Source organism: Pelodiscus sinensis, chromosome 6 (assembly GCF_052426305.1).
Source record: "Pelodiscus sinensis isolate ZL-2025 chromosome 6, ASM5242630v1, whole genome shotgun sequence".
In the NCBI taxonomy this organism is placed as follows: Eukaryota; Metazoa; Chordata; order Testudines; family Trionychidae; genus Pelodiscus; species Pelodiscus sinensis.
The window spans coordinates 35,466,993-35,494,188 of record NC_143057.1 but is presented as its reverse complement, the minus strand read 5'-3'; the positions used below and the strand labels follow the sequence as shown (position 1 = coordinate 35,494,188).

The following is a 27,196-nucleotide window of genomic DNA, read 5'->3' as shown; positions in this document are numbered from 1 at the left end:
TAACTGAGGTATCCCAGTTAGACCATGTAGGTTTGGTCCTTAAGGGGAGGGGTGGGGGGGAATACTGACTTCCAAAGGCTTAAATGGCTTCTAGTGGTCCTAAAAGATATCTTCTGCAGCACAAAGTGTCTGACCATTGGTTTCTTGAGCCTGAAATCTCTGTAGCCCCTGAGGCCAATTTCATTAAATGTTTTCATACTGACAGGTATATGAAGAAGTGTCAAATCTGTCCTGCACAACCAGCTATGCTAAGCTACTGCTAGACTCGAGTGTCTGTAGCTGTGAAGCACGGCCTGCAATGAGAGAGGCGTTTTGGTGGTGAGAGAAGCAATCAAGCCCACCAATTTAAATTTTGTGTTTATTATTATTTAGATTAGAAGTCACAGATCCTCAGAGGTAATTAGGTGCCTATCTTTCATTGATTTGGATTTGTTAGGCATGTAAATACCTTTGTGGATCTACATATTTCATATGTTTGTAAAGTGCCTAACAGAATGTGCCTAAAATAATAACGATAAATAAAATGTTTCACAACTGCATTGTTTTGCTAGTAAAACTGGTTTAACACAATGAAACATCAGGACATTCATGGTGGGTTTTGTGTTCAGCCTTGTGAGTTAGATACAACAATACCTCAGAATTCTGGTCACCTCAGGAATGGCAGCTGGAACATGGTAGTTGTCACCACCACAAAGCCACCAGAATGATTTGTCAGTTTCAGAGGTTACCAAACTTTTCAGCTGCTGCCTGATTGCATATTTCTGGATCAAAATTAGATGTGCATTTGACTGGTCGGTTTTTACTCCAGTATTCGTAAGTCTGAGGTTTTACTATAGTTGTTTACATGTGAAAACTTTGCTCAGAGCACAGTTCGATGTTCATTCTAAATTTTGAAAAAGTCTAAATCTCATTCCCCATGCACAGCCTTTGCCATGGTGATAGCAAGACAGAACCAGCATTAGACCTTCTTGATGCTGTTTTATCGTTCATTTTAAAAAAAATACATTACATTGCTAGATAACTTTGTGATCTGCTTCTGAGACTGATTTATATCTGTTTTATCTAAGTTGTGGATTTAACTGTGCTGCCAGAAGCTGTTAAATTCTCCTCTTTGTTTTAAATTCTCATTCAAGCTCACACACGATAATCAACCACAGCAGGTATAAAATGTAGGGAAGCCACAAAAAACATGAGACCTTTTCACAGGTTAATTTTATTTGTAAAGTTATACTTGCCTTACTCACTGAAAAAGCTACCTTGCATATGTTTAATTCTTTTTAAAGCAAAAAGAATCTAAGTACACTTTGGCTTTGGATAAATAGAAAAATAAAGGATTAATAAGGACACAGAATAATATGAAATTACATGTTCCAGGCTACAAAATAGATATTTTCCAGATAGCATGGGTCTGGACCTTTGTCCAAACCAGAGATCCATCTCTGTTTAAAGCCTGTGTTATATTTTGTAAACAGCTCAGACAAAGGGAATAACCACCACAGTGACAAGGTTGGAATTCATCCGAAGAGCATGAAGCTTAGTTGTCACCACAACACAAAGCCACCAGAATGGTTTCATAATCTCCTTTGGTTTCATCCTGTCAATTTAAGAACAGTAAAAATTATTACAGTTTTGACTAAAGATCAAGACCCCACTGTGCTAGACACTGGATATATACCTCATAAGAGAGACTGTCCCTGTCTCAAACTAACCCCACTATCCTGCAAAGGTTTTATACACATGATTAACTCAGTATGGCTGATCCCACTAAGTTAATGTGAGTAATCAGAGTGCATAACATGAAACCCGTGTGAAAGATTTAAGGACCATAGTACATACAGACTAGATAGACAGTTGTGGAACCAGAATGGATTCATGGTACTGATGGAGCACAAAGACATTAAGTGATTTGCCTAAGTTCATACACTTATTAACATGTGCCTTAACATCCCTACCATGGACGAAATGGAATATCGCCCTTGACCAGTGAACATGAATGTTTATTTAAACTATAATAAACACAACATTGGGCTATTCCTAACTTGTATTAGAGGGTTCTTTTGAAGTGATTTAAAATGTAATGATATGCCATTTCCACAAGCATCTAATTTATTAAGTGGAATGTTTCCACAAGTGTGACTATGCCTTGCCTGATTCAGATGGCATTCACTCTATTAGATTCAATTTTCTACCATAGTCATGTACTTTTGCATCGAGATGAGATGCAGAGCACAATCATGTGATGTCGTGTAAGAAAGTATAACGTATATATTAACATACTTGTAACTTGCATAGCTGTGTTATGTACAGTATTTTAAATGTGAAATGGCAGATAGTAGTAAAGATTAATGTGTTTTAATTCACGTTCCCTCTAAACCCTCTATATTTATTATTATAAGTACTCAGTAGCCTTCAAAAAGTTATTTGGCAGTGGTACATTCAGTGAGATACTGGAATGAGTTTAAATTTTCCATAGTACATGCTAGTTTTTGCCTTTAAAAAAATATACGCCTAAAGACACAGGGGCAGATCTGTAGCTGGTGTAAGCTGGCATTGCTTAGTGATTTATACCAGCTAAGGGGCTCACCCCCTCTGAATTCTGCTGAGAATATCTTTCTATTCTATATTAATTTGTCTTATTTACAGGGTTTTTTTAAAAAAATAGTAGTTTAATTAGAGAGAAGCTGGATGAGGTAATCTGTTATTGTAACAACTTCAGTTGGTAAGAGGGACAAGGTTTCTAGCCACACCTTTCTTTTTTGGGGGTCACAAGGACTCAGTGGCTAGAAAGCTTGTCCCTCTCACCAACAGAAGTTGGTCCAATAAAAGATGCTGCCTTGCTCAGCTTGTGTCTCTAATACCTTAGGACCAACAGTACTACCACTACATAACAGAGCAGTAATTAGTCATGGAAAAGTGCCATATGGACAGAAGGCTCCAGTCTTCAGGGCTGCCCATCTCCAGAATCCTTACAGCAAGAACAGGGGTGGTGCAAGCATTCCTGCCCTGCCCTGCCATTGTCTCTCATATGGCAGCACCACTAAGCAGGAGTAGTTCAGTCTATATCCATACAATCTTGTGGCCTCCAGGCTGAAACTATTAAAGAGTGCTATGTATTGCTATTTGCAGGAGTGGCCTGAGGCTGGCTGTAGCAGCTGGCGCCCTAGGTGGGGCGGCACAATTGGCACCCCTGCCTGCACAGCTGTCAATGGCCGTGACATCATCACAGGGCGCCTGGCCCAGTGGCGCCCTAGGGAGCTGCCTAACTCACCTAGGCTCGGCCTCTGGCTATTTCCAATGGCTTTTGTGACACATGCTCGTTCACCAGGAAAGGACTCAGCCCTAAAACCACTTTCATGTGGGTCACTGAAGAAACAGCAGCTAGTAACTATTTTTCATCTCCACCTGAATTAAAATTGCTGACCTAACAGATAGCTAGATAGCCTGCCACCAGCCTTCCGAGCCAACCAATTACAACAACATTCAATAGTTAATATAGCTTCATCAGAAAGGGAAAACATACCAAGATGGCCTGGCAGAGAGATTTTCCATACAGCTTATTATAGTAGCCCTTGATCTCACTCATGTCAACCTCAGAGCGTGAAACCATGACTCTGTTCAGTATTTTCTGGCGTGTCCCAGAGCCCTGTTGAAAATAAATCATGAGTACATGGGCACACAACGTTATTCTTAAATCAGTGTGGCACATGTTTATTTTTGACAACCTGTAGGATTTTAACAGCAAAAGGAATTTCATGTTAAATAATGTGGAAAAATTAACTGTTGGAACAGAAGTCAAAAATAGCCATGGATACATGTGCTGCTTGAATGAAGCCCAGACCTGCATTGCCTCTAATGCCCTTTTCGGACCCCTGAAAATCTGGGGACAGGCTAATAATGCTTCTTTTGCCATCTGCTGTCCCTGAACTGCATTATTAGCCTGTCCCCAGATTTTAAGGGTTCACTAGAGTAGCAGATTTCTCTCTCAAGCGTGGAGGCACAGGTGAAATCTGACTTGTTTTCAACGCCAGCGAAAGCACAGGCTCTATTTACATTTAATAAAAAGCATGAGGATGTGTCTTCTCATATTGATGCACCTGGGTTTCCAGGCATAGAGCCTATTAATGCTAATGGGAGTTATTTGAGTCATCTCCTAAACACTGGAATGGGGAAACATCCTCCTAACGGTGGCCCTGATGGTTTCATGTGATCCCCAAAATTCTACAATTATAAGGCCATGTACGTTACTAAATACAGATGACATTGACATGCTCTTAAATTTCATTCCAGGTGCAGACACATTATGGTTACGCCTACGCAGAGGAGTTATTTCAAAATAATGTGAAAATACTGTCAAGCAAGAGGACTTTTTACTCTAAGTCCTGTAATCCTCATTGCATGAGGAGTAAGGGAAGTTGGAGGAAGAGTACTCAATTTCAAATAAGTGCTGTGTAGACACTCCCAATCTCAAAATAAGCTACGCAATTGACGCAGCTCAATTTGCGTAGCTTATTTTGAGTTAGGCTGTGTCTACACAGCAGGGCTTATCAGTTCTAGCAGTAATCCCCATTTTATAGCATAACAAACAACATTAATTTTTAAGTGTGTCCATTGTATGTAGGTAGATGCAGATGTGTTCCTTTAGAGGGGGAAAAACAACCACCCCAAATCTGACCCAGTTATACCAGACAGGAAAGTGTATGGAAACTACTGAATTCTCTTCCTTCTGACTATCTCCTGAGGGGTTTTCCATGGCAGGATACTCTGACCCAATTTGTTATCATCCTATATTTTAAAAAGTTCTCCCTCCCCAAACAAAATTTTTTCATCATCATCTACCTTCATTGACAAGTAGAGCTTTTCTGCAAAGAATGCTGGTTTGCTTGTGGCACACTTCACTGCAATGAAACAGAATGCGACAGAGTTAAATATGACACAGAAATAAAGCGCACTTGCAAAATGTGTAAAGATATCACTTTTAAAAAGCAAAAGCAACCTACTCCTATCATGTGTAGAGTGCCTCCATCACCAGCATCTTTTATTTGTTTACTATTTTTCCGTCTCCCTTCAGAAACCTATGATGGAATTATCAGTTGCTTTTGCACTCACTAAATTCATACAGATGTAGAGTCTCACTGAAAGAAGGGTAGCGTAGTTGGTTCCAAGTTGGATTTTTCAGCATGAAGTTAAGAAAGTTGCTGCAATTTCTAAGGTGGCAAAGTGAAGTAAAATGTTCACTGTATAATAAAGTTTATATGACATGACCCCTAGACAGAAGAAATGAACTATACCAACCATATGCCTAATGTGATATATTTGAGAGTGTGCTGGTGGTAACTTTGCCATTTTTTGTGCCCAAACGAAACATAACAAAGGAATAAATCTAATTGTTGTGTTACATTTGCCCCAAACACTAAAAGCTGGGTTGGAGTGCAGTTATATTTCACATCTATGCAACAATTTGCATCCCTAAGGTTGCGTCTACACAGCACCCTAAATTTTAAATAAGATATGCAATTTGCACTACGCATATTGCATATCTTATTTCAATTCTATTTCAAAATATCTTATTTTGAAATGTGGTGCATCTACATAGTGCCAAATTTCAAAATAACGCACTATTTTGAGACATCCTTTAATCCTCGTGGAATGAGGGTTACAAGGATGCCAAAACAGCAAGCCCATTGTTTAGAAAATATTTCAAAATAATGGGTGGCTTGTTAAGATTCAGGGTATCTATTTTGGGATACCTCTGCCATCCTGAAATAGCCACGCTCTCTGGTGCACAAGTGACAGGCCAATTTCATCACACCATAGGGAGAATGCAGTTCCTCTATATCACTGGCCAGATCCACTAGCTGGTGTATGGGAAGAAAACATGTTTCTGTTTCCTCTCTCCCTCCTTGGAAATGCCATGTGGAGTTGTTAGAAGAAAGAGTCTTGTCTATCAGCAATTTGCCCAAAGTTACACAGAGTCAGTGGCAAATTTAGAAATAGAATCCGGACCTGTTCATGCTCAGGCCACTGAGATGTGGTGTTTCAAGTGAGGATTCTTCAGTCATAGGGTAGTCCCCCACAATGTAGCTAGACCCAGTCTCCCATAATTTATACTGTTCATAATTAATAGGGAGGTTAAAGGACATAACAGGCACGTGGAAATAAGCATCTGCCTTGAATCACAAAAATATTCTCCTGAGCAAAGTCTTAGTTGGATAATTTATAATATTTTATCAAAATGCAATGTAAATCCGGGTGGAGAATGAAAACTTTACGGACCTAAATTTATTTACACTAGAGCAATTTCATACCAACTCAGGCAAAGAACCTTAAAGTGAGTTTAAATTACTTTTTATGCTTACTCTATGGGCCTTTTGCACTGCCACAAGGTATAAAGCAATTATAGAACAAATGAGAATCAGAGTCAATAGATGGACTTCAACAAAAACATCTGTTTATGAAATCTGTATTTTCACACATTAATTTATATTTTATTGATTGGGAAGAACTCCTGCATACTCCATTTTGTTCCAGTTGGACCAACTAAAGTGCCAAATACCAACCTATCATGTACAGTACCTATACTAGCTTTTAATGAAGCCAGTAGAAGACTAGGATTCCTTCTCATTGAGGCTGTGAAAGAATTTACTTCTGACATTTATAGAGTTAATATGGAAAGAAGCATAGTTTAGAAGCTGAGTTACTCAGTATGGAGGGGTACATACCAATCGCTGTCAGGCAGCTCTCAATGTCACCTTTCAGTTCCAGGTCCAGTGCCTTGTTCATGTCATGTTTGCTGTATTTGGTGTATTTCTGAAAGACTAAAATATCGATAAAAAGCTTAGTGAAAATTGAGAAAATACAGTGTTCTTGCTCATTTTTCTCTCTCTATATAAAAAAGTTTTTCTTGACACACGACAGAGTGACGTCATCAGACTCTCTGGCTGCAAAAATGGCCAGATGGGGAGGGGGGTTGCCAAGCACAGTCAGCAGAGCACGGACCCCTAGTATTTTGTTAATATTAGACAGTTCTTTTATGTCCACTATATAGAGTAGACAATTTGCTAAGGGTTTGAGTTCTTCAGATTAGCAAGAGCTATGCAGTATGGCAAATAGGGTAGAGCTTGAGTTTTCAACTGCAGACACAAGTATGGCTGTCTCAGATCAGATGATGGAAAGTGTTATGTAGTTGGCTCATTTAGCATAACAGCCTGTTTCTGACAGTGCTCATTCTCAGATATTTCAGAGAAAATGACAAGAAACCCCATTATAGTTCATTATATGATAACCTGCCCAGATGGGGAATTTTCTTCCTAACTTCAGTCAGTTCATTGGATTGTTTCCTGAAACACAAAGTGTCCATCAAGAAGTTAAGACAGATAACTGATTTTATTCTAGAAGATCCTCCAAATGTGATACAGTTCAACCTATAGTGTGAAATGTCAACTTCACATATACTGCCATCTAAAATGTGTGTATTGAGAATATATTTCATAAGAGTAACTTACTCCAAGCCTTTGCTGAAATAAGCAGGGCCCATAAGCTTTTTCAGGTGTATGTTTCGGATTGGATTATTTAGTATCTATTTACACCAATATACCACCTGATTTTAGAAACCTCTAAAACATCTTTTAAAGTCAATGGAAAAAATGTATGTTTTCAGTGAGCACTGGTTCACATCCTTAGCTGTTTCAGTACTTCTGGCACCTATTACTCAGGCATACGAGAGGTGTATTTTAAAAATACAATTCTCCTGAGGCAGACAGCTTCATTTAACCTACCCCTTCGAAGATGTGGAAAGCTTCTCACAGTAAGGATGTTAATGAATGTAGCGACATCTGTTCCTTTTCTTTTCTCTCCTGCTTCGTATAAGGCCTATTACAAACCACCGACATTTATACATTATTTTTTATAATGGAGACAGCTTGGAATACTATGCATCTAATGTGGTCACACTTAGTCAAACAAAATCGTCTTCATCAAGGTCTGAGGACATTTCATACATAATATACAATACTCGCATTCCTACAAACTTGTCCAGGGGACTGTTATTCTTAACTTTCCCAATTGTTACTGCATTTTGGTTAAAGTCATAATAGTCTCACAAAGCACCAGACATCCTGCACTTGCCTTTTACAAACATTTTTTAACAGGACCATTCCTGAGAGATGTATTCTGCTGTCAGGGTAGAAAGTACAAAACTGACTCATTTTCTGTTCCGGGACCCAAAGGTGAAATTATCTCAGATAAGAATTCCATAGAAATGTAATACAGGAAAATACACATCAGGTCATGTTTTCTTTCCATGAGAGCTATTAATGGAAAACCAAAAAAAAAATCCATCCAGCAAAGAAACTGGCAATAGTACTCCCTTCAGAGCCCAACACTGATGTCCTTTAGTTGACCTATAAAGATTCTAATGGGTAGTGTAGTGTACGCCTTCCATTTTAAGGGATGAATGTGCTGTCCTCTCAGATATGCATGTTTGAAAGTGAACATGTGTGCTAGGAAACTGAACTCAGATATTACAGGAGCTTTACAGTGAAGCCAACCAACTGGCTTTTATATTGATTTTGAAGCTCTTAATGGGTATGTCTACACTTGCACCCTACTTTGAACTAGGGATACAAATGTAGGCATTCGAAATAGTCAATGAAGCGAGGATTTAAATATCCCACGCTTCATTAGCATGATCTTGCCGGCACGTTACTACAATCAACAGCTGTTTCGAAAGTGAAAGTGCCCCGGGATGCGTTAGTTTGAACCAAACCCCTTGGTTTGAACTAACATTACTCCCCATTTTTGGGAGGTTTAGTTCGAACTTACATGCCCCAGGCATGCACTTTCACTTTCAAAACAGCTATTGATCGGAGTAACATGCCAGTGAGATCATGCTAATGAAGCGTGAGATATTTAAATCCCCGCTTCATTGACTATTTCGAATGCCTACATTTGCATCCCTAGTTCGAACTAGGGTTCAAGTGTAGACATACCCAATTAGAGTAGTGATGACATGAGTATATCTACAGGCATAAAAGCTCAGGATAGGCTTCTATTTCAGTATTGTTAGCCAGTGGAGTTCCCCATAATAATTATTACTAAAATAACACTAATCTAAAAGCTGTACTTTGGGAAATTTGTGGTATTTAAAGTTTCATTAGAGAGATTCTAAAATCTAAAGTCATAACTTACTAATAACCATCAAGGAATCTTGAAGGGCCTATCATTCCAAAGCTGACGCTACAGCTAGAAAGGAATGCTACAGAGTTTTCTTTGGCTTGGATAGTGCAGGTGGTTTTTCCCATCCATGCGTGCTTCCTTCCCAGAGATTGGTAGATGTATTGTTTTTTATAAATGAAAGGAAGAGGTCCTGGGTAATTTCTCAATCACGTTAACAGACCTTTGCTTGCTCATCTACTAAGCATTTTCCAAGAAAAGAGGATCAGTCAACCGCTAACTAATATAAGATCTTGAGGGAGATAAGGAGAACTGCAGTAGAATAAATTATCTAGGCTACATCTAGACTGCAAGCCTCTTTCGAAAGAGCCTTTTTCAAAAGATACTTTCGAAAAAGCCTCTTTCAAAAAAGAGCATCTAGACTACAGCCAGTTCTTTCGAAAAAGCAAGCCACAGTCTGGATGCTCTTTCGAAAAAGCACAGTTTGCATTACATAGCGCTTTTTTCAAAAGAGCATTTTTGAAAAAAGGTATTATTCCTTGTAAAACAAGGTTTACTGTGGTCGAAAAAACTGCCAGTCTTTCGATTTACTTTCGAAAGAATGCAGCAGCAGTCTAGATGCAGGTAAAGTTTTTTCCAAAAATGGCTACTTTTTTTGAAGAAAGCCTGCAGTCTAGACACACCCATAATGTCCTCAGCTAGAGATTTTACGCAGGTTACAATCTTTGTTGAGCATGGAAATAAATGTTTTTCCAAGTCTGGTTTATCTATGTTTAGAGTATTTTCTTACCCTTGCATCATTGTCAGCAAGCTCTTCATTTACTCGTCCATCTTCATTTCGTTCACCCTAAAAAAAAATTTTTTTTCATATTGCCATTTTGATTATAGGAATCCATTTCCCCTTAAGCCATTTTAGCATGACGTTTTAGAGCACAAAAGTGCAGTTCCAATGGATAAATCAATCACCCTAGGAATGAAATTTGAGCACCAATCAGATTTCCTTTATTCCTTTGAGTAGTGCCTTGCTACTGGAATAATCATATGAACTTGAGTCAAATTGCTTTTGAAGTAACATTTTATTCAACATAAAATAAGGGGTGTCAGAATCTAACCATTAAGTAAAAACTGATAAAATGGAACCCACGTTAAAGTTAGACTTTTAATAAATTTTATTCTGATAAAGGATTTTGTCTCAAGATGATATTTGAAATCTCAATCAGACATTTTGGGGGAAAATGTCACACAGGTTGTGATAGCTTGAAATCCCTGAATCATGGAGTCAGATATCTATTGAGTTACAGAACTATTGTATATATCATGCCCATTAATATTTTATCTAATCCGCTTTTGAATATCTGCATATAGGGCAATTTGTCCATCTCCCACACACTCTGGGTTTAGCCAGTTATTACTATTTAAAAATGTTTCACAATATCTAGTTGGAAGTTTTCTTCCCTATTTCTTGGCATTGCTTTTTAGTGCTATCTTGAGAGCCTGAAAAATTTCTACCACTTCTTTTATTACCTTCAAAGTACATTTAAATAGTGATCATGTGAAAAAGTTTAAAAGAAAACAGATGCCTGTAAAAAATAGATTTTTCTTGTAACTTCAAGTAGGAAGAAAACATTATTCTAAATTATTCTTATTTAAAGAGAGATTTTGCTTCACATAGATTACTTTTAGGGATTATTTTTACTATAGACTTATAAGCAATAAGCAAGCCCCCATGCTTTTCTGGCTGATACACACATACCATCTAATTCAGTGGTCCCCAACGCTGCGTGGCTGCCGGGCGCCCGGGCGCGGGGCCACGCACGAGCCGCGTGCCCGGGGGCGGGGCCACACATGAGCCGCGTGCCCGGGGGCGGGGCGGGCGCGCCCGGGGCGGGGCCACACACGAGCCGCGCGCCCGGGGGCGGGGCCGGCAACGCACCCCGGGCCGGCACCGCGCATGGGCCGCGCACCCGGAGCCGCCCACTAGCCACGTGCCCCAGGCCGGCACCACACATGTGCCCTGGGGCTGGAGCCGCCCACGCGCCCCGGGCCGGCCCTGCGCATGTGCCGCGCGCCCAGGGGAGGGGCCGCCCATGCGTCCCGGGCCTGGAGCCGGCACCATGCGTGTGCCGCGCACCGGGGGCGGGGCCAACCCAGATGTTCCAGCGGACGCCCAGAAATCCCCCGGCGGGCACCATGGCGCCCGTGGGCACCGCGTTGGGGACCACGGATCTCATTCAACCAACACTATTAACTCTTTCTTAAAAATAAAGTTTGCTATAAGTATTTGAACATGGCATACCTTGGCTAGAGCAAGCAAAGCCTTTTGGAAGTCTCCAGATGTATCTGAGGCAATGTCTTTTAAAAGATCTCTCTTAAACTCTACAATAAAATAACAAAACTTTAGCCAAAAAACTTTTGATTAAAAAAAATTAAAAAATTTAAAAAAAAAATTCTCCTTTATAGAAATCTTCCCTCCATTTCCAAATCTCCCACTTAACTATGTATATTTATTAATATAATATTTATTTTTATTTGGTCCCCACTGTTATCTTTGTTGGAAGCTGTCTTTGAATAATTTTATGTTCCTTCTCTAATATATTTACGAATAAATTGAAATGAACTGTGAAGTTTGGATACAAATCCAGTGCGCCCTTCCTCCTCTCCCCCCCCCCCCCCACACACACACAATAGGCCTAGGAGGAGGAGACAGAGAGGGGCATGGGCCACACATAGAACCCTGATGGGCTGCATGTGGCCTGTGGGTCACAGGTAGCCCACCACTAGTTTTGGTCCATCTCTTTTCATTTATTACTTGAATGACATTTACCGTAAGAAGCCTGATGTTTTCAGTGGAAGTAGCTGGTGACAGTAAGATAATGCCTGCCATTTTGGAGTGAATCGTTTTATGCCAAAAAAATAAATTTCAAATTAAATTTTAAGCCATGGATGCTTCAAAATCACCAACACTTAGGAGTGAAATGGCTTGACAGAAGACGTCTTTATTCTTTCCACAAGGACATGTCCCCAATGGCTATTAGCCAGGATGGGTAGGAATGGTGGCCCTAGCCTCTGTTTGTCTGGAAATAGATGACAGGAGAGAGATCATGTGAGAATCACCTGTTGTGATCCCTCCCTCTGGAGCATCTGGCACTGGCCACTGTTGGAAGACAGGCTACTGGGCTAGATGGACCTTTGGTCTAATTCAGTGTAGCTGTTCTTATGTCCTATTCATACAATTTTACAACCCAGGAATTACCTTCCTTGTAGACTCTTTGGATTTCTTTCAATTCCCTATTGTTCCTTGAAGCCAGAATCTCAATTAAGGTATCTTCATCAGTTCCAAGCCCCTGTTGGAAAATGATTGAACAAATTTTTTCTGACTTTATGTAGCTAGGGAAACAATATCTAGAAGCTCAGAACCACATGTGATAACTATAAAATCAATGTCCTTGATTACGGAGGTATAGGTTTCTGGAAGATTATTGCAGCTAGAAAGCACTAATGCAGTAACCAAGCTTCCTAGTAAATACAAAACAAACATTTTACACCATGCTATAAATTATCTTTACTATAGTTCTTCCTTGTCAGACCTAATTCTACTAAAGCTTGAGAGAAGTATGACAAAGACTGAGCAGCTTATAGGTAGGCCTTGCTGAGAAAACTGGCTAGAAGGAAATTTTTTTTAAAACATAGTAATTTAGTAAGTGTTATAGGAAAATGACGAAGGTGAAAGAGCACCATTTGTTCAACAATTGTCAAGGGCTGCATTTGCCAGCTGAACTTTTGCTTATGGGTTATATTTCCCTATGTGTAGTATTAAATAAGTTCTCTCCATCAGGACTGTTACTTGACCTGACTATAACTTTAGCTTTGAAGCATTAGCCCATTCTACTGATCTATGGTGGTGGTGGTATTTTTTTTTTTTAAACAGAAGGGCCATTTGTGCTCCTTCTGATTCACCTGGGGCAATTCAGAAAGCTTTTTACTACATTGAATTGGCCTTGATTAGTCTAGAAAACGAACTGCTCAAGAACAAAGTATTCAAGATGACAGTGCACATCAAAGTGATGCAAGAAAAAAAAAATCAGATACTTCACCCAGCTCGTTAACAATTATAGTCACGAAGCAAAACAAAAGGACATTATTTAGCAGGCACAAATCAATATCTTGGGATTTTTTGCACCATGGTATTAAATAATCCTATATGCAGAGAGTGAAACTGGAACTATTCATGCCTCATAATTTTAACTGATAGGCACTTGCAAGCTATGAATGCATCTTCACAAACTTTGAAATAAAACACAGACTATTTTTGACTGCTATGTTGAATTTATTGGTGTTCTTATTTGGCACTGCAAACAATATTAGAATGTGAATATAATTGCAGAATATAAGCAAGGATAGCAGCAGAGGAGGGCTTGTTTGTTTTTTAAGCCGAGAGTTGTGCTGAAATTTTATTACCATACCTTCATAGCGGCCCTGAGCTCCTCAGCATCAAACTGGGCTGGAGTTTTCAACAGACCCAAGACAACATCTTCAAGAGGACTTTTGAGGGCTTTTCTTAAAGCTTCTTCCAGAGACTACCAGGAAAAATATACAGCTGTAAGCCAGAAAGCTTTGAAGTCTCACAGTTCAGAAATACCCAGAAAATGAATAAGCAATACTATTCTATCTTTCATGAGTATCTTACGGGGGGGGGGGGGGAGAGGGGGCAGGAAAGGAAGGGGGTGAATCACCTTCCATACTAGAGAATCACATTTTAAGCTTTGGGATTTGGTTTACTTTTTATTCATGTTGCTGACTCTCTAACTAGCTATTACAAAGTGTTCAGAAGTGCTCTCTCTCTGTCTCTCGCATACTGCACTGGAGACAAAATAAAACCAAAGTAAACTTTCCAGTTCTTATAAAAATCTAATATGATGAATGTGATCATGATTTTCTTACAAGTGCATTTGTGTAGGTTGGGTGGAAGGTGGCTTTTGCGTTTGCCTGGTTAGGGGTAAAGAAATTGGAAACTATCCTATTAAAATGGAGATTATTCCAACAGTTCTGTACTGGGAAGTGAGAGATGTTGCAAATTTAGGATAAGTAGTAGGGTTTGTGAAGATCCATGTATCAACTCTTCCTACTTTAAATATTGTTCTTGATATTTCAATGTGGGCAAAAATGATAGCTCTATGCCTCTGCATACAATTGTAGAGCTGGAAGAGACCTCAGAAAGTCATCAAGTCCAGTCCCCCGCTCTAGGCAGGACTAATGCCAACTAAATCAACCCAGCCAGGGCTTTGTCAAGCCGAGACTTAAACACCTCTAGGGATGGAGACTCCTAGATAGTAGCACCCATTCCAATGCTTCACTACCCTCCTAGTGAAATAGTTTTTCCTAATATCCAACCTGGACCTCTCCCACCACAACTTGAGACCATTGCTCCTTGTTCTGCCATCTGTCACTACTGAGAACAGCCCTTCTCCATCCTCTTTGGAACCTCCCTTCAGGAAGTTGAAGGCTGCTATCAAATCCTCCCCCCACTCCCACCCCACTCTTCGCCTCTGCAGATTAAACAGCCTTGCAAAACAAGGCTCTTAAATTGTTTTAAGAGCCTCTCACCTCTTTATGGATACACCAAGCAGTAGTACTCTGTTTTACAATTTAGGGCCTCCTAAATCAGTGGGATTGCTAAGGGGGCACTAGATTCAGTATCTGCTGAATTATGCTTAGGTTCTGATGCTCCATCAGCCACTAGGGCACATAGATCCTCAGGGAATATACTTATAGCATCTTAAGCATCTTTCTTGTTGTCAAAGTTAAAATTTTAGCATTAAAAAGGGATGAGTTGGATCCTAACTATTTAAAGCACCAGGCTCTTTGTGACAGTGTTTTAACATAGGCCTTATTTTATTAAGAGCATTGTAAAACTAGGGCTTCCTCTCTGGGCTGGGGGTAGGCGGTGTAAACCACAGTGAGGTCTGCTGAACAGGAAGACAGGAAACCTCAAACAAACAAACAAAAAGCTGCATCTTATTAGAACTGTTTTCTTAGTGGTTCCCTGCAAGTTGCATATGCAAGGCAGCCTTGTTGTTATTGTACCTTTCCTTTAGACTGCTGGTATGCAGCCTTGATCTGCTGGCGTTGTGCATTGGTTCTTTTAGTCAGGATATCAATGATAGTTGCTTCATCCACACCTGAAAGTGATGGAAAACAAATCTTTGTAAATCATTTTAATAACCCCTCCATTTTGCTTGCCAGTATTTCTAAATTATGTAATCAAATCATGATTTGTATAATTGTTTTGTTTACGCAGCTAGACGCATTCAAGCCATGTCCACACAGCAGGGCTAATGGCTTCGCTTAAGTCGAAATAGCTTATATTGGCTTTTGGCGCTGTCTAAACAGCAGGGAGTCCGAGTTAGAGCTCTCTTCCTCCGACTTCCCATACTCTTCGTAAAATGAGGATTACAGAAGTCAGAGTAAGAAGTCCTCCAGCTCACGATTATTTTGACATTATGTCAAAATAACTGCTGTGTAGATGTAGACTATGTTATTCTGAAATAACGCTCCTGTATAGACATAGCCTCACGTTTATCCAAGGAAGAAAATTAGTAAATTGTGATTATAGCCAAGAAAGGAGATAAATAGTTTCCTTAAAGGTTGTTGAAATCCATGCTAGCTGTAATGTTGCAGAGAGTCACTGAAATGTTCTGAGTTCATTGGGATATAGCTGAACAGAATAAGTGCTATAAACTAGCATGCTCATGTTCAAATTCAGAAAGTCTAATTGAAAAAAAAGATATCATTTTCTGGGCGGTGTGCCCAATGTGAAATTCATTAAAGCCAAAACAGTAATTGAAACAGCACATAGCACAGTATCAGCAAATTCACGTCGCCTTAATCTCGGGGACATTTTATGGAAATCAAATCAAAATCATTAACTTAGCATGTAATACTCTCCTTCAGTTCGCCAAAGAGAAAATGTATAACATTGGTACCCTTTGTGCGATAAATGCAAGGATGGTTAATACAGCGTGGTACAGTCTGAAATTGAAATACAAAGTTAAGAAATCAAAATGTTCAGGTTTTCCTCCATTTGGCACATTCAGAATGCAATAGTTTTGATAGCTAAAAGACTAGTGAGTTATGTATGAATTTTCTCTGCTAAATGCTGTTACATCTAGTTCTGTCATTTTATTTAAGGTTAATCATTCTCAACTTCCCTTGGGGAAAAATCCTAATTCTGTACCTGAGTGTCCTATTTTTACTTCTCTTACCCTTAGCAGTTATCGCTTTGTCCAATGCAGCAGCATCAGATGATGGATTGAAGTTAGGGTAGGTCTGGACAGCAGATCCAGCTTTTGAATTTTTCTAAAAGAAACAGTATTTGGTTATTTCACAGAGACTCATTTTATGCCAAAAAAGCAGCGTATAGGAGTTTCCTAATTTGGAGAACTGTACTAGTCTCTACCATTATCAAGAAAGGGAATGTTGTCCTTTTGTGACTCCATTATAAAAGTAGGAAAAGATTAGAGCACAAGACTATTTAGTTATATAATTACCACCCCTACCAGTGACTGGTTGTGTAACCTTGGGAAAGTCACATAGGATTTGTTTCTGGTCCAACACCACCAGTGCTCCAGGAGCAACTCCATTAAAGTGTGTTACCATCGGTGTAAGAGAGCTAAAATAATAGCACCTAATCATTCTATACCTTAGCAGTTACCTAACTCAGAGGTGTCGTGAAGCTTCATTAATGAATGAATGTAAAATGCTTTGAAAGCACAGAATGAAATAAAATATAAAAGTGTAAACTACTGGTATTAAAAATCAGGTTGGATGTAAGCTATGATAGAACAGTCCATTAACTCAAGTGCTAATATCTGAATTTTTATAGAGTTAATTATCTGTTCTCTGTATCTTTTTGAATCGCTGGGCCCTGGGATAGTTGCTCTCTTTGGGCACACCCCCTTTTGGAGGCCCTGCTCACTGCTGTATCACTTTATATTTACTGACACTAAAAAACATTTCCCAGTACCCTAATCAGCATCAGTATCTTTAAGATTCTCCACATCCTCCTTGCTAGGTCAACAATCTTTCATATCTCTGTATCATCAGAATATTTTTAAATGATGCAGCATGTTTCATTTTTTCCTTATCTTTCTGATAGCATTGATGAGAGTAGGTCCCAGTACTCATTTTTGGAGATCCCATTTGTTACAGTATTTAGTGACCCTTCCCATCCTAATCATTTTAATCCAAACTATACTATAACAAAGAACTGATTTTGATTTAATAAGTTCCTCCGTCACATTATTAGTCTCAGATTTGGCTTCCCATGTTTGCTTGGTTTTATTTTCATAGTACTCTGACCTAAAAGTGCCTGAATCCTCTTAAAATATCTTTCATCCTGGTAGTCTTAGGTGTCCACATTTTCTTGTGTGGCAGATGAACTCATTTTAGCCTTGCTTCTTATAGTATCAATGGCTGGCTAAAGAGAGTGGCATTGCATTACAGTAACTGAAATGATATCCAAAACCTCTTTGGGATAACTAACTGGTGACTAGATGTTACTGTGTGTAAATAAGAATAATATCTTTTATGGATACTGAACTTGAAATCATAGATTTTACCCAGTGTAAAATCCTCACCCCATGAAAGTTAATAAGAATTTTGCGATGATTTCATACCTTAAGTATATAACAAAATACAAATTGATTCCAGCATTTTGGCAATCTGTGCTGCTGTTTTAACTTTAAAGCTGTTTTAACTGTTTAAAAAAATTTTAAAAAAATTATTTGTATGTGAAAGTTATGCTCTTGAAAGATTGCAGTACTTACAATGCAATCCTGCTCCTCATTGTCCATGAACCAGGCCTGCTTCAGAAATGCTTGTACCATCGACATGTTGACTCAAGTTTCTGGAGAGAGAAAATGAAACAATAGAAAACATAGTTGAGTTTTCATAATCATCTCTCTCATGAAATCCCAAAGGGTTCTGCATGATGGAGTGGTTATACACCTATTGACTTCAGTGGGAGTCTGCAAGTTCAGACACAGTGGCTGCGTCTAGACTGGCAAGTTCTTTCACAAAAGCAGACGCTTTTGCGGGAAAACTTGCCAGCTGTCTACACTGGCCACTTGAATTTGCGCAAGAACACTGATGATCTAATGTAAGATTGTCAGTGTTCTTGCGCAAATGCTATGCTGCTCCCATTCGGGAAAAAGCCCTCTTGAGCAAATGTATTTGCGCAAGAGGGCCAGTGTAGACAGCCAAAAACTGTTTTGTGCAAAAAAGCCCTGATGGCGAAAATGGCGATCGGGGCTTTCTTGCACAAAACTGCGTCTAGATTGGCACGGACGCTTTTCCGCAAAAAGTGCTTTTGCGCAAAAGCGTCCGTGCCAATCTAGACGTTCTTTTCCACAAATGCTTTTAACGGAAAAGTTTTTCCCGTTAAAAGCATTTTCGGAAAATCATGCCAGTCTAGACGTAGCCAGTGAGTTGATGAGTGAATGTGTATGGCCATCGTGTTCAACCAGTCCTGAAGCAATAGCCACTATGGCTACTATCATCATTTTGCGAGTTACCCACACGCAACTGGCCAAATAGACACATATGGCTAGGGGCTAATGTGTTGGACACCCCAGATGTAAGGTAAGCACAATGTGGTGCTCATGGTATCAAGCAATTGCTTGTATATTGAAACATGTTTTAGGAAGAGGAAATCAGATCATTGGTCAAACTAGCTTGGTCTCCTGTTTAAGGGTACGTCTACACTGCACTCTTATTTTGGAATAAGCTATTCCGGAAGATATATTCCAAAATAGCTTATTTCAAAATAGAGCATACACACTACAGGGAAGCCTCAAAATTAGTCCGAGGCAGGCTCCCCTAAAGTGGATGCGCTATCTTGATTTAGAGCTCCAGGAAGCACTGGGAAGAAATTACTTAGAATTGCCCTGGTGAGAAGCTATTTCGAAATAGCAGCAGTGGAACAACCACACTGCAGCTATTTCGAAATAGCTATTTTGGAAGAGGAGTTATTTTTCGTGGGATGAGGTTTACAGAAGTTGGAATAAGTCGCCAGTTATTTTGATATTATTTTGAAATAATGGAATTACTGTATAGACACTTGCATTGTTATTTCATAATAATGCTAGTTATTCCTAAGTAACGGTGCAGTGTAGACGCACCCTTATAAGAGTGGTTACCAGTTTCAAAGAAATAGCAAGAAACCTTCAGAAAATTTTCTTCCTCGATCCCTCCCCCTTAGAGGTTGGCTTAAGCTGTGAAGCATGAGGGTTTGTAGTCTTTCAAAATGTTACTTTTATGATGCTGGCTTCTTTATATTCATATAAACATCCATTTTTTATGAATTCTGCTAAGCTCTTATATTCTATGCAAAAATTATTCTTTTAGAAGCTTCAAATTTTCTATCTTTCAATTTTACTCAATGTCTCCTTGCTCTTCTGTTATAAGAAGGTGAATTCAGTGCCTGATCTACTTTGTCCATTCCATTACTCACTATGAATATTTCAGTCGTGTCCCCTCTTATTCAACCCTCCAGTTTTTTTATTAACACAAGTGATTATTTTCCACAACAGAAGAATAAAATGGAAAAATATTAAATCTCATCTATTCTTTTTCCTCAATGGAAAATTTGTTGGGCCAGAAAGAATGTGTGAGTACATTCAGGATTCCCTTTTATTTGGCCTTGGAGTATATTAGAACTGGGTTTGTTATAGATTGTGTGTGATTGATTGTTGTTTATCAGATTTCCTAAATAAAAATAAATAAATAAATATATATATAAATGAGAGAGAAAGAGAGAGATTTTACAAATTGATAGGATTTCAAGAAAAGAATAAAATAAAATGAATGTTCTGAATTAGCCTCCTTCCCCCAAATATGGAATTAAAAACTTGAAGTTTCATTCTTAAGACGAGATAATTGTGCCTATAGAGATTCATTGGTTGAATCCTGCTTTAAGTAAATAGAGACAAATGACCATTTCAGAATCTGCTTACAATCAGAGTAATTAGTGTGTAGAAATTGCTAAAAACACAGCACTTAAAAGATAGATTATAAAGTAGGAGATGGGTATGTAAGTCATACCTATCTATCTTCCTTTTAGCTCAGACTGTTGCAATTAAATAAAGGGTTTGATCAGACCCTACTGTAGCACAGTAAGAAAGGTTCTAAGTAAAGTAACCTGTAGACTTATGTTAGCAAAACTAATCAGATTGGAGGATGTCTGAAAATACAACTTTTGAAAGAACATATAATGTTGAAACTGAAGATTTTATTTTAACTAAAATCCTCATCACCAAGATCACATTTATGTCATTGCATTTCGTGGTATAACGTTGAGGCTCCAACATTGATGTCAAATACTTAAAAGGGCTGAGTGGCAATGTGTGATTTTGGTATGTAGGGAATTCTAAGAGAGCTGATCAAAAATAGGAATTTTCATCTTGTGTGAAATTCCAAAATTTTGAAAATTCAATTTAAAAAAATCAAAATTTTTCATGGAATGGAAAAAGTTCAGAAATATGTCTATTTGAAAATGTGAGCACCTTTGTTTTAGCCTTATTTGATATTAAAATGTGTCTGCCCCAGCTGGAATGGTATGTCATAGGAGCTGTAGTGTGGGTGCCTCAGACATCTGTTCTCCTGTATGGGCTGGACTTGCTTCCTGGCCAGATGACATCTCTTATGAGGCATTAGTGTAATGTATCTCTCCTGGTTTCCAGTGACAGTGCAACCAAAATCAAGACTCTAGGGCATCATAAGAGAGGATGTTCAGCCTAGAGAGCCAGCTCATAAATGGGCGCACGCACCTGAAGGAGAACTCTCTTGAGATGCCATAGCAGTCTAGGGAGACACAGATGAACGTTAAACTGACATGGAAGTAAATGTTTCAATTTGATTCAAGAAACTGAAGTCTTTTGATTTGGGACCTAAAACAAAATAATTATTTTTAAATTTTCCTGGTGGGAAATTATAGTTTATCACGGAAAATACTAATTTTGCAGCCGTTCCATTGGGAAAAAACACACACACACACACACACACACACACACCTTTTTTTCAGAATAGAACACGAGAACAGCCATACTGGGTCAGACCAAAGGTCCATGTAGCCCAGTATCCTGTCTTCCAACAGTTGCCAATACCAGGTGCCCCAGGGGGAACGAATAGAACAGGTAATTATAGAAGTGATCCATCCCGTTATCTATTTTCAGCTTCTGGCAAACTGACACCATCCCCACTCATTCTGGTTAGTAGCCATTAATAGCCCTATCCTCCATAAATTTATCTAATTCCTTTTTTAACCCTGTTACAGTCTTGACCTTCACAAAATACAGGCAGTCCCCGGGTTACGTACAAGATAGGGACTGTAGGTTTGTTCTTAAGTTGAATCTGTATGTAAGTCGGAACTGGCGTCCAGATTCAGCCGCTGCTGAAAATGACCGCCAGTTCTGACTTACATACAGATTCAACTTAAGAACCCCAAGCTTCCCCAAGTCAGCTGCTGCTGAAACTGATCAGCGCTGATTCCAGGAAGCCTGGGGCAGAGCAACTCTGCCTCAGGCTTCCTGTAGTCAGCGCTGGTCAGTTTCAGCAGCGGCTGACTTGGGGACGCCTGGGGCAGAGCAGCTGGGGTGCTGCCGGGTTGGTCCAGTAGTGCCCAGAGGGCGCTGCAGGACCAATCGGCAGCACCCCAGCTGCTCTGCTCCAGGGTACAAAACAAAAGCCTGGTCTGCTGGGGGGGGCACACTAGCCGCGCACCCCCCCCCCCCCCCCAGCAGACCAGGGATACGGGAGCAGAACCACAGCGGCAGCTTTGGTGCCTGCCAAAGCAAAGTCTCAGAAGCGCGGGGAACCGCAGCGGCTGCCGCTTCAGTCGCGGTGCCTGTGGTCTGCTGGGGACGGTCCCCAGCAGACCACAGGCACCGCGACTGAAGCGGCAGGAGCGGGCGGGTTCCCCCGCTTCTGAGGCTTTGCCAAAGCAAAGTCTCAGAAGCGCGGGAAACCGCAGCTGCTGCCGCTTCAGTCGCGGTGCCTGTGGTCTGCTGGGGACCGTCCCCAGCAGACCACAGGCACCGCGACTGAAGCGGCAGCAGCGGCGGGTTCCCGCGCTTCTGAGGCTTTGCTCTGGCAAAGCCTCAGAAGCGCGGGAACCCACCCGGTGTCCCTGGTCTGCTGGAGGCGGTCTCCAGCAGACCAGGGGCACCGGAGCAGCTTACGAACGGGGCTCTCTCGCCCCGGAGCTCGCAGGTAGCAATCCACTACCTCGACCTCCGGGGCGAGAAAGCCCCGTTCATAAGTGCGGATCCGACGGAAGTCGGATCCGCGTAAGTTGGGGACTGCCTGTACTGAGCAGATCAGAATATTTATAAGCAGAACTAATTTTAAGCACTTATAATATCTAGTGGCTTACGGATTGTGTATTAGCTTTGCATTTGGATTATTGTCTCTAAGCAGTATCTAATAGTGTTAGCATCATGTATCAAGCCTAGGGCTGCATTCTTGTTATGGAGGTCTGCTTGACTCACTTTTATTCCAGTAGGGCTGCGTCTAGACTGGCAAGTTTTTCCGCAAAAGCACGTGCTTTTGCGCAAAAACTTGCCAGCTGTCTACACTGGCCACTTGATTTTGCACAAAAGCACTGACGTTCCACTGTCTGAAATCAGTGCTTCTTGCACAAATGCTTTGACGCTCCCATTCGGGCAAAAGCCTTTTTCCGGAAATGTTTGTGCGCAAGAGGGCCAGTGTAGACAGCTAAAAGCTGTTTTGTGCAAAAAAGCCCCGATGGTGAAAATGGCAATCGGGGCTTTCGTGTGCAAAACCGCGTCTAGATTGGCAAGGACGCTTTTCCACCAAAAGTGCTTTTGCGGAAAAGCGTCCGTGCCAATCTAGACGTTCTTTTCCGCAAATGCTTTTAACGGAAAAACTTTTCAGTTAAAAGCATTTGCGGAAAATCATGCCAGTCTAGAGGTAGCCTAGGAGTCTTGGGTGATGGAACAAGCAAAAGGCTACTCTACAGTTGGTGAAAGCAACACACACACACACACACACACACTTTTGGTTCAGTGAAAAAAACAGGCCTATTTCAATGTCCAAATACCTGATTGGATACTCTCAAAGGAAACTTAGTTTTCAGCCATAAAGACCCTGTGTGGTTGAAAGACATTGGTCCCAGGCCTCAGTTCTACCTGAAGATTTTTAAATTTATGCAACCCTCACCCTAGTTGAGAAGCAACAGAGCAATCGTAATGTTGATATTAAGGACTACTACCACTAATAAATAGAGAGGCTGCCATGGCTCTTATGCCATCCCCCATCCTTGCTGCTCAAATATGGGGCGTGGGTAGTAAAAGGTTGTAGCTGGTGGGTCCCAGATGCTGTCTCAGCTTCTCAGATGACTGCCCTCTGCATTGCAAGCCCATGTTCAAGAAAGTGCAAAGGTAACTTAAACCCACTTTTGCAGTACCACTCTTGAGTTGCATGAGCAAGTTAAAAAACAACAACATTAACTACAGTTAGAAGTTTTTGAGCTGAATCCTCCTTCCTAGTTCCTGACACACTGCTTCTTGAGAGGCACGTAGGGCCTGGAATCTCATACTGTAGTGAACATAATGTTGGGGGTAATGGCTCCTATGCTAACCACTCCCCTCTTCACAACAATCATATACACACCTACACAGGTTTTGAGGTTATGATGCAGGTGAAGAGGAGCCAAGTAGAGCATAGCTGTGCTCTGTAAACGCCTAGGCTGCTCTAATTTACATTCAGACTGAGTTGACACGTCATGAGTTTCAGGTAGCTGTAAGTCATTCTTTATGGTCCCTCCCTCCTTTGTTAAGCAGCTCTTGGTGCAAGGAAAAGTCTTGTTTCTCATTTCCCTTTTCCACACAGACATTTTGGCAAACAAATCCATCCATTTTATTCGAATAACCTATTATTGGAGTTTTTAAAGACAATTCTACAAGGTAAACAACACTCTGGCTGGGTTAAATATCTTACTCTGATTGCTCTTTGGTTTGTTCTGTTGATTCAGAGAGTTAAGAAATAAGTAATCCTACCTGATGAAATTTCTTATCAGCCCAGTTTAAACAAAGTATGTTGACTGGAGCAACATGATAGTTTACTATCACAGATAATAAAAGACTGTAAGAGTGCAGGAAGATACCTCTGGGGTCTAGGAGGGCGCCCTTGAGAGTGAGAAGCAAAGTTTAGTATTAGGAGAGGTGGGTAAGAGAGGAAAAGCAGAAAGAGGATTTCAATTTGCTATGAAGAGAAATAGGAAAGCTGGCTGGGCTCCTGCCAGGATTACTAAAAGGTGGCACCTAAACTTCCCTCCACTCCAAAGCTCAGGCTTGGGCACTACTGTATATAGAAATGACCAAGGGAGAAAAAGTGGCCTAGCTGCAAATACCATAGCAGAAGAGAGACAGTTCTTCCTGCTTCTAATAAATCCTTGAAAAGTTAGTTGGCTGAGTATCGGAAGTATGGGTAGAATGTATCCCACTATTCAAAACTAGTAATATTAAACAGCAGATATATACTTTTATATTTTTGTCTTTGAAAGGAAAGCAAGAAATTTAACTTGATCTTACATTATTTTTTAAACTCCATTGACTTTAGTGGGATTAATCGTGATGTATGCCATTGTGAAATTGGAATCAAGCCAAACCTTTGCATACCACATTTCATATTGGGGTTTGCCTCACCAGGAAATGCTAGTATGAGGGGTGGTGTGGACACATTAAGAGGGCCTTGAAAGAAAGTCTAATAACACTGTTAAACCCCATTAGCAAAACGTTTTCATAGTGTAGACACCAGAGGTTTTTAGATGTGCCTTCTGTCTATGCCTCTTGTACATTCTTGCTAACACCCAGGAAATATTTCTTCACTTGGATGGATACAAAAAAAAAAACTTGAAAAACCTGTCCTCAGGGGACACACAAAGAATGGCAGCACTGAGAGAAACAGCCTCACCCTTGGGTAAAAAATTAATGGAAAGTCTGAGCTGACCGAGAACCAAATTCTGGAGTCCTTACTCATACGCAGTTTCTCTTACATCAGTGTTTAAAAAACAGATTTTTTTCAGAGCCACCTCATTAAAAATACTGGGAGTTTTTTTTCCTGGCTTACATTTACAGCTGAAGTCTGTGAAGCAATGAATACTGTTTTTAAGCAATTATTGTCAAAGTAAAAGCAGCTTTCACATATCATTTCCTTATAAGGTATGTTAGTTTCCTGTTACTCATAGTTTTGCTGTAAAAATAGCTTTCCAGAGCAGCCATTAAAAAACAGAAACTAGCTAATTCCAAGTAAATTAGCTCTCCAATCCTTAGTATTTCCTCAAGATTTCTTGTGCACTTCAAGCAAAGAAGAACAGGGACAGTTCCAACCCCAGAATGTAAATGCAATAATTTAAAAAGGAAGAAATGACCACACCCATCTCTGCCTGTGCCAATCAACACAATCAACAGACAGCTGCACAAAATCACTTGGTAAGTAGTGCATATTTATTAAAGTTTGCTAAATCAACAGAGACCCACAAAGAACAAAAAAGTGCATACCTTTTGTTTCACACAGCTCAGAAAGTGTTACTTCTCTGGAAGCTGCAGCCTGGAACAGGAAAGCCTAAGGCTGGTGATTTTTATAAAGCCGTTGGGTGACCACACCTAGCAACCACAGAATATTTCTACAACTCCAGTGATTGGCTCATATTTGCCTGAGGACTAAATGTGGGTTCTATCCAAAAGCACAGGCACACACACACACACAAATGCCTTGCAAAATTATTCACTGGAGTTAACTAAGGGCAGATTTCAGTGTGAAAGAAAGAAAGAGAGAAATGTTTTTGGACTTTTTTTTAAACCTATCTGGACTTACATCCTCTGCTGGTGTAAACTGGCATAGGTTTGTTCAAGTGAATACATTTTAAAGCAGTGTGAGATAACAAATAAAGCTCAATGCTGAATAAAATCTTAGCCCTTTCATTTTTTGACTCATCTCATTGTACATTTAAAAAAAAAATCAAGACAGAAAGCAGCAGCACTTTAGTGCTGTAGGGAGGCCGAGACCAGAAAAGAACAGTCTATGTCTTCAGTGCAAATTGGTGGTCAATGACCTTGCTCTCACTGGGGTTGATCTTGGAGCAGAAATCGGCCAATACCCATGGATAATTTTTTTTTTTTTCATCTCACACAAGATTGGGCAAAGAAAAGGAGACCGGCCATGATCATTGCAGAGAACCAAGATGTGAAAATAGGCAGGTTTAATAGATGTGCCACTTAAACATACAAGTGGGCCTGCCCTGCAACATTCAGATTTAGCTTTCAGTCCTGAAGGAATCCTGCAATTGTTAAATCTGGAATTCCCCTAGAACTGAGATTTGCAATTCAAATGGTGAGAGATTTGATTCCAGACAGAGGAACCAGCTACAATGGATAGGCAATTGGTGTGCTGCAACTACTGCCTATTTTGCTGACCAGTAGTACCTCATCATGTTATTCTCCCCCTGTCTATCTGTACCCTCTTGTTTTATGTTTACTTATAAGCACTTTGGAGGCAGGAACTGTTTTTTTTTCCTATGCTTGCATAGGGAGTCTTAGTCCATGATGTACAGTACTGACACTCTACTGCAATACAAATACATTAAACAAATATAATGCTATTGAAGTTCATATACAAGTTTGGATTTTGACTTCAAATTCCTCTCACAGACTTGCTATGGTTTGCATGCTTTCAGATTTGTGTGTGTTCTGTTTTGGGGTCCATCTTTAGTAAGGGATTTTGTCCCAAGAGAGCTCAGCAATTCAAAGTTTTTATAAGGTGCTAGCAAAATATTATATAATAGCAAGTCACTAAAGAAAGACCTAAGACATATACTTTGTGCAATGCAAAAATACATACAGCGTGATTCAGTTTGAAATGTTCCTTAAAGACATATATGATGAAGTGTGACATGCAATCAAATCTACAATTTGCATATCAGAAGATCTGCCTCACAGCTCAAATGAGA

At 40.1% G+C, this 27,196-nt stretch overlaps 1 protein-coding gene across 1 annotated transcript; it reads right to left on the bottom strand.

The window, feature by feature from the left end:
• Nucleotides 1–1,194: 1,194 nt before the first annotated feature.
• On the bottom strand, nt 1,195–25,900 carry ANXA1 (annexin A1). Its single transcript, XM_006137822.5, has 13 exons — nt 25,749–25,900; nt 17,997–18,076; nt 16,434–16,527; nt 15,256–15,350; nt 13,635–13,748; nt 12,425–12,515; nt 11,468–11,547; nt 9,962–10,018; nt 7,776–7,869; nt 6,720–6,815; nt 4,837–4,895; nt 3,521–3,643; nt 1,195–1,594 (listed from the first exon to the last, which is right to left on the bottom strand). Exons 2-13 carry the CDS (start codon nt 18,060–18,062, stop codon nt 1,535–1,537), a joined length of 1,029 nt encoding a protein of 342 aa, XP_006137884.1. The 5' UTR covers nt 18,063–18,076; nt 25,749–25,900; the 3' UTR covers nt 1,195–1,534.
• Nucleotides 25,901–27,196: the final 1,296 nt, after the last annotated feature.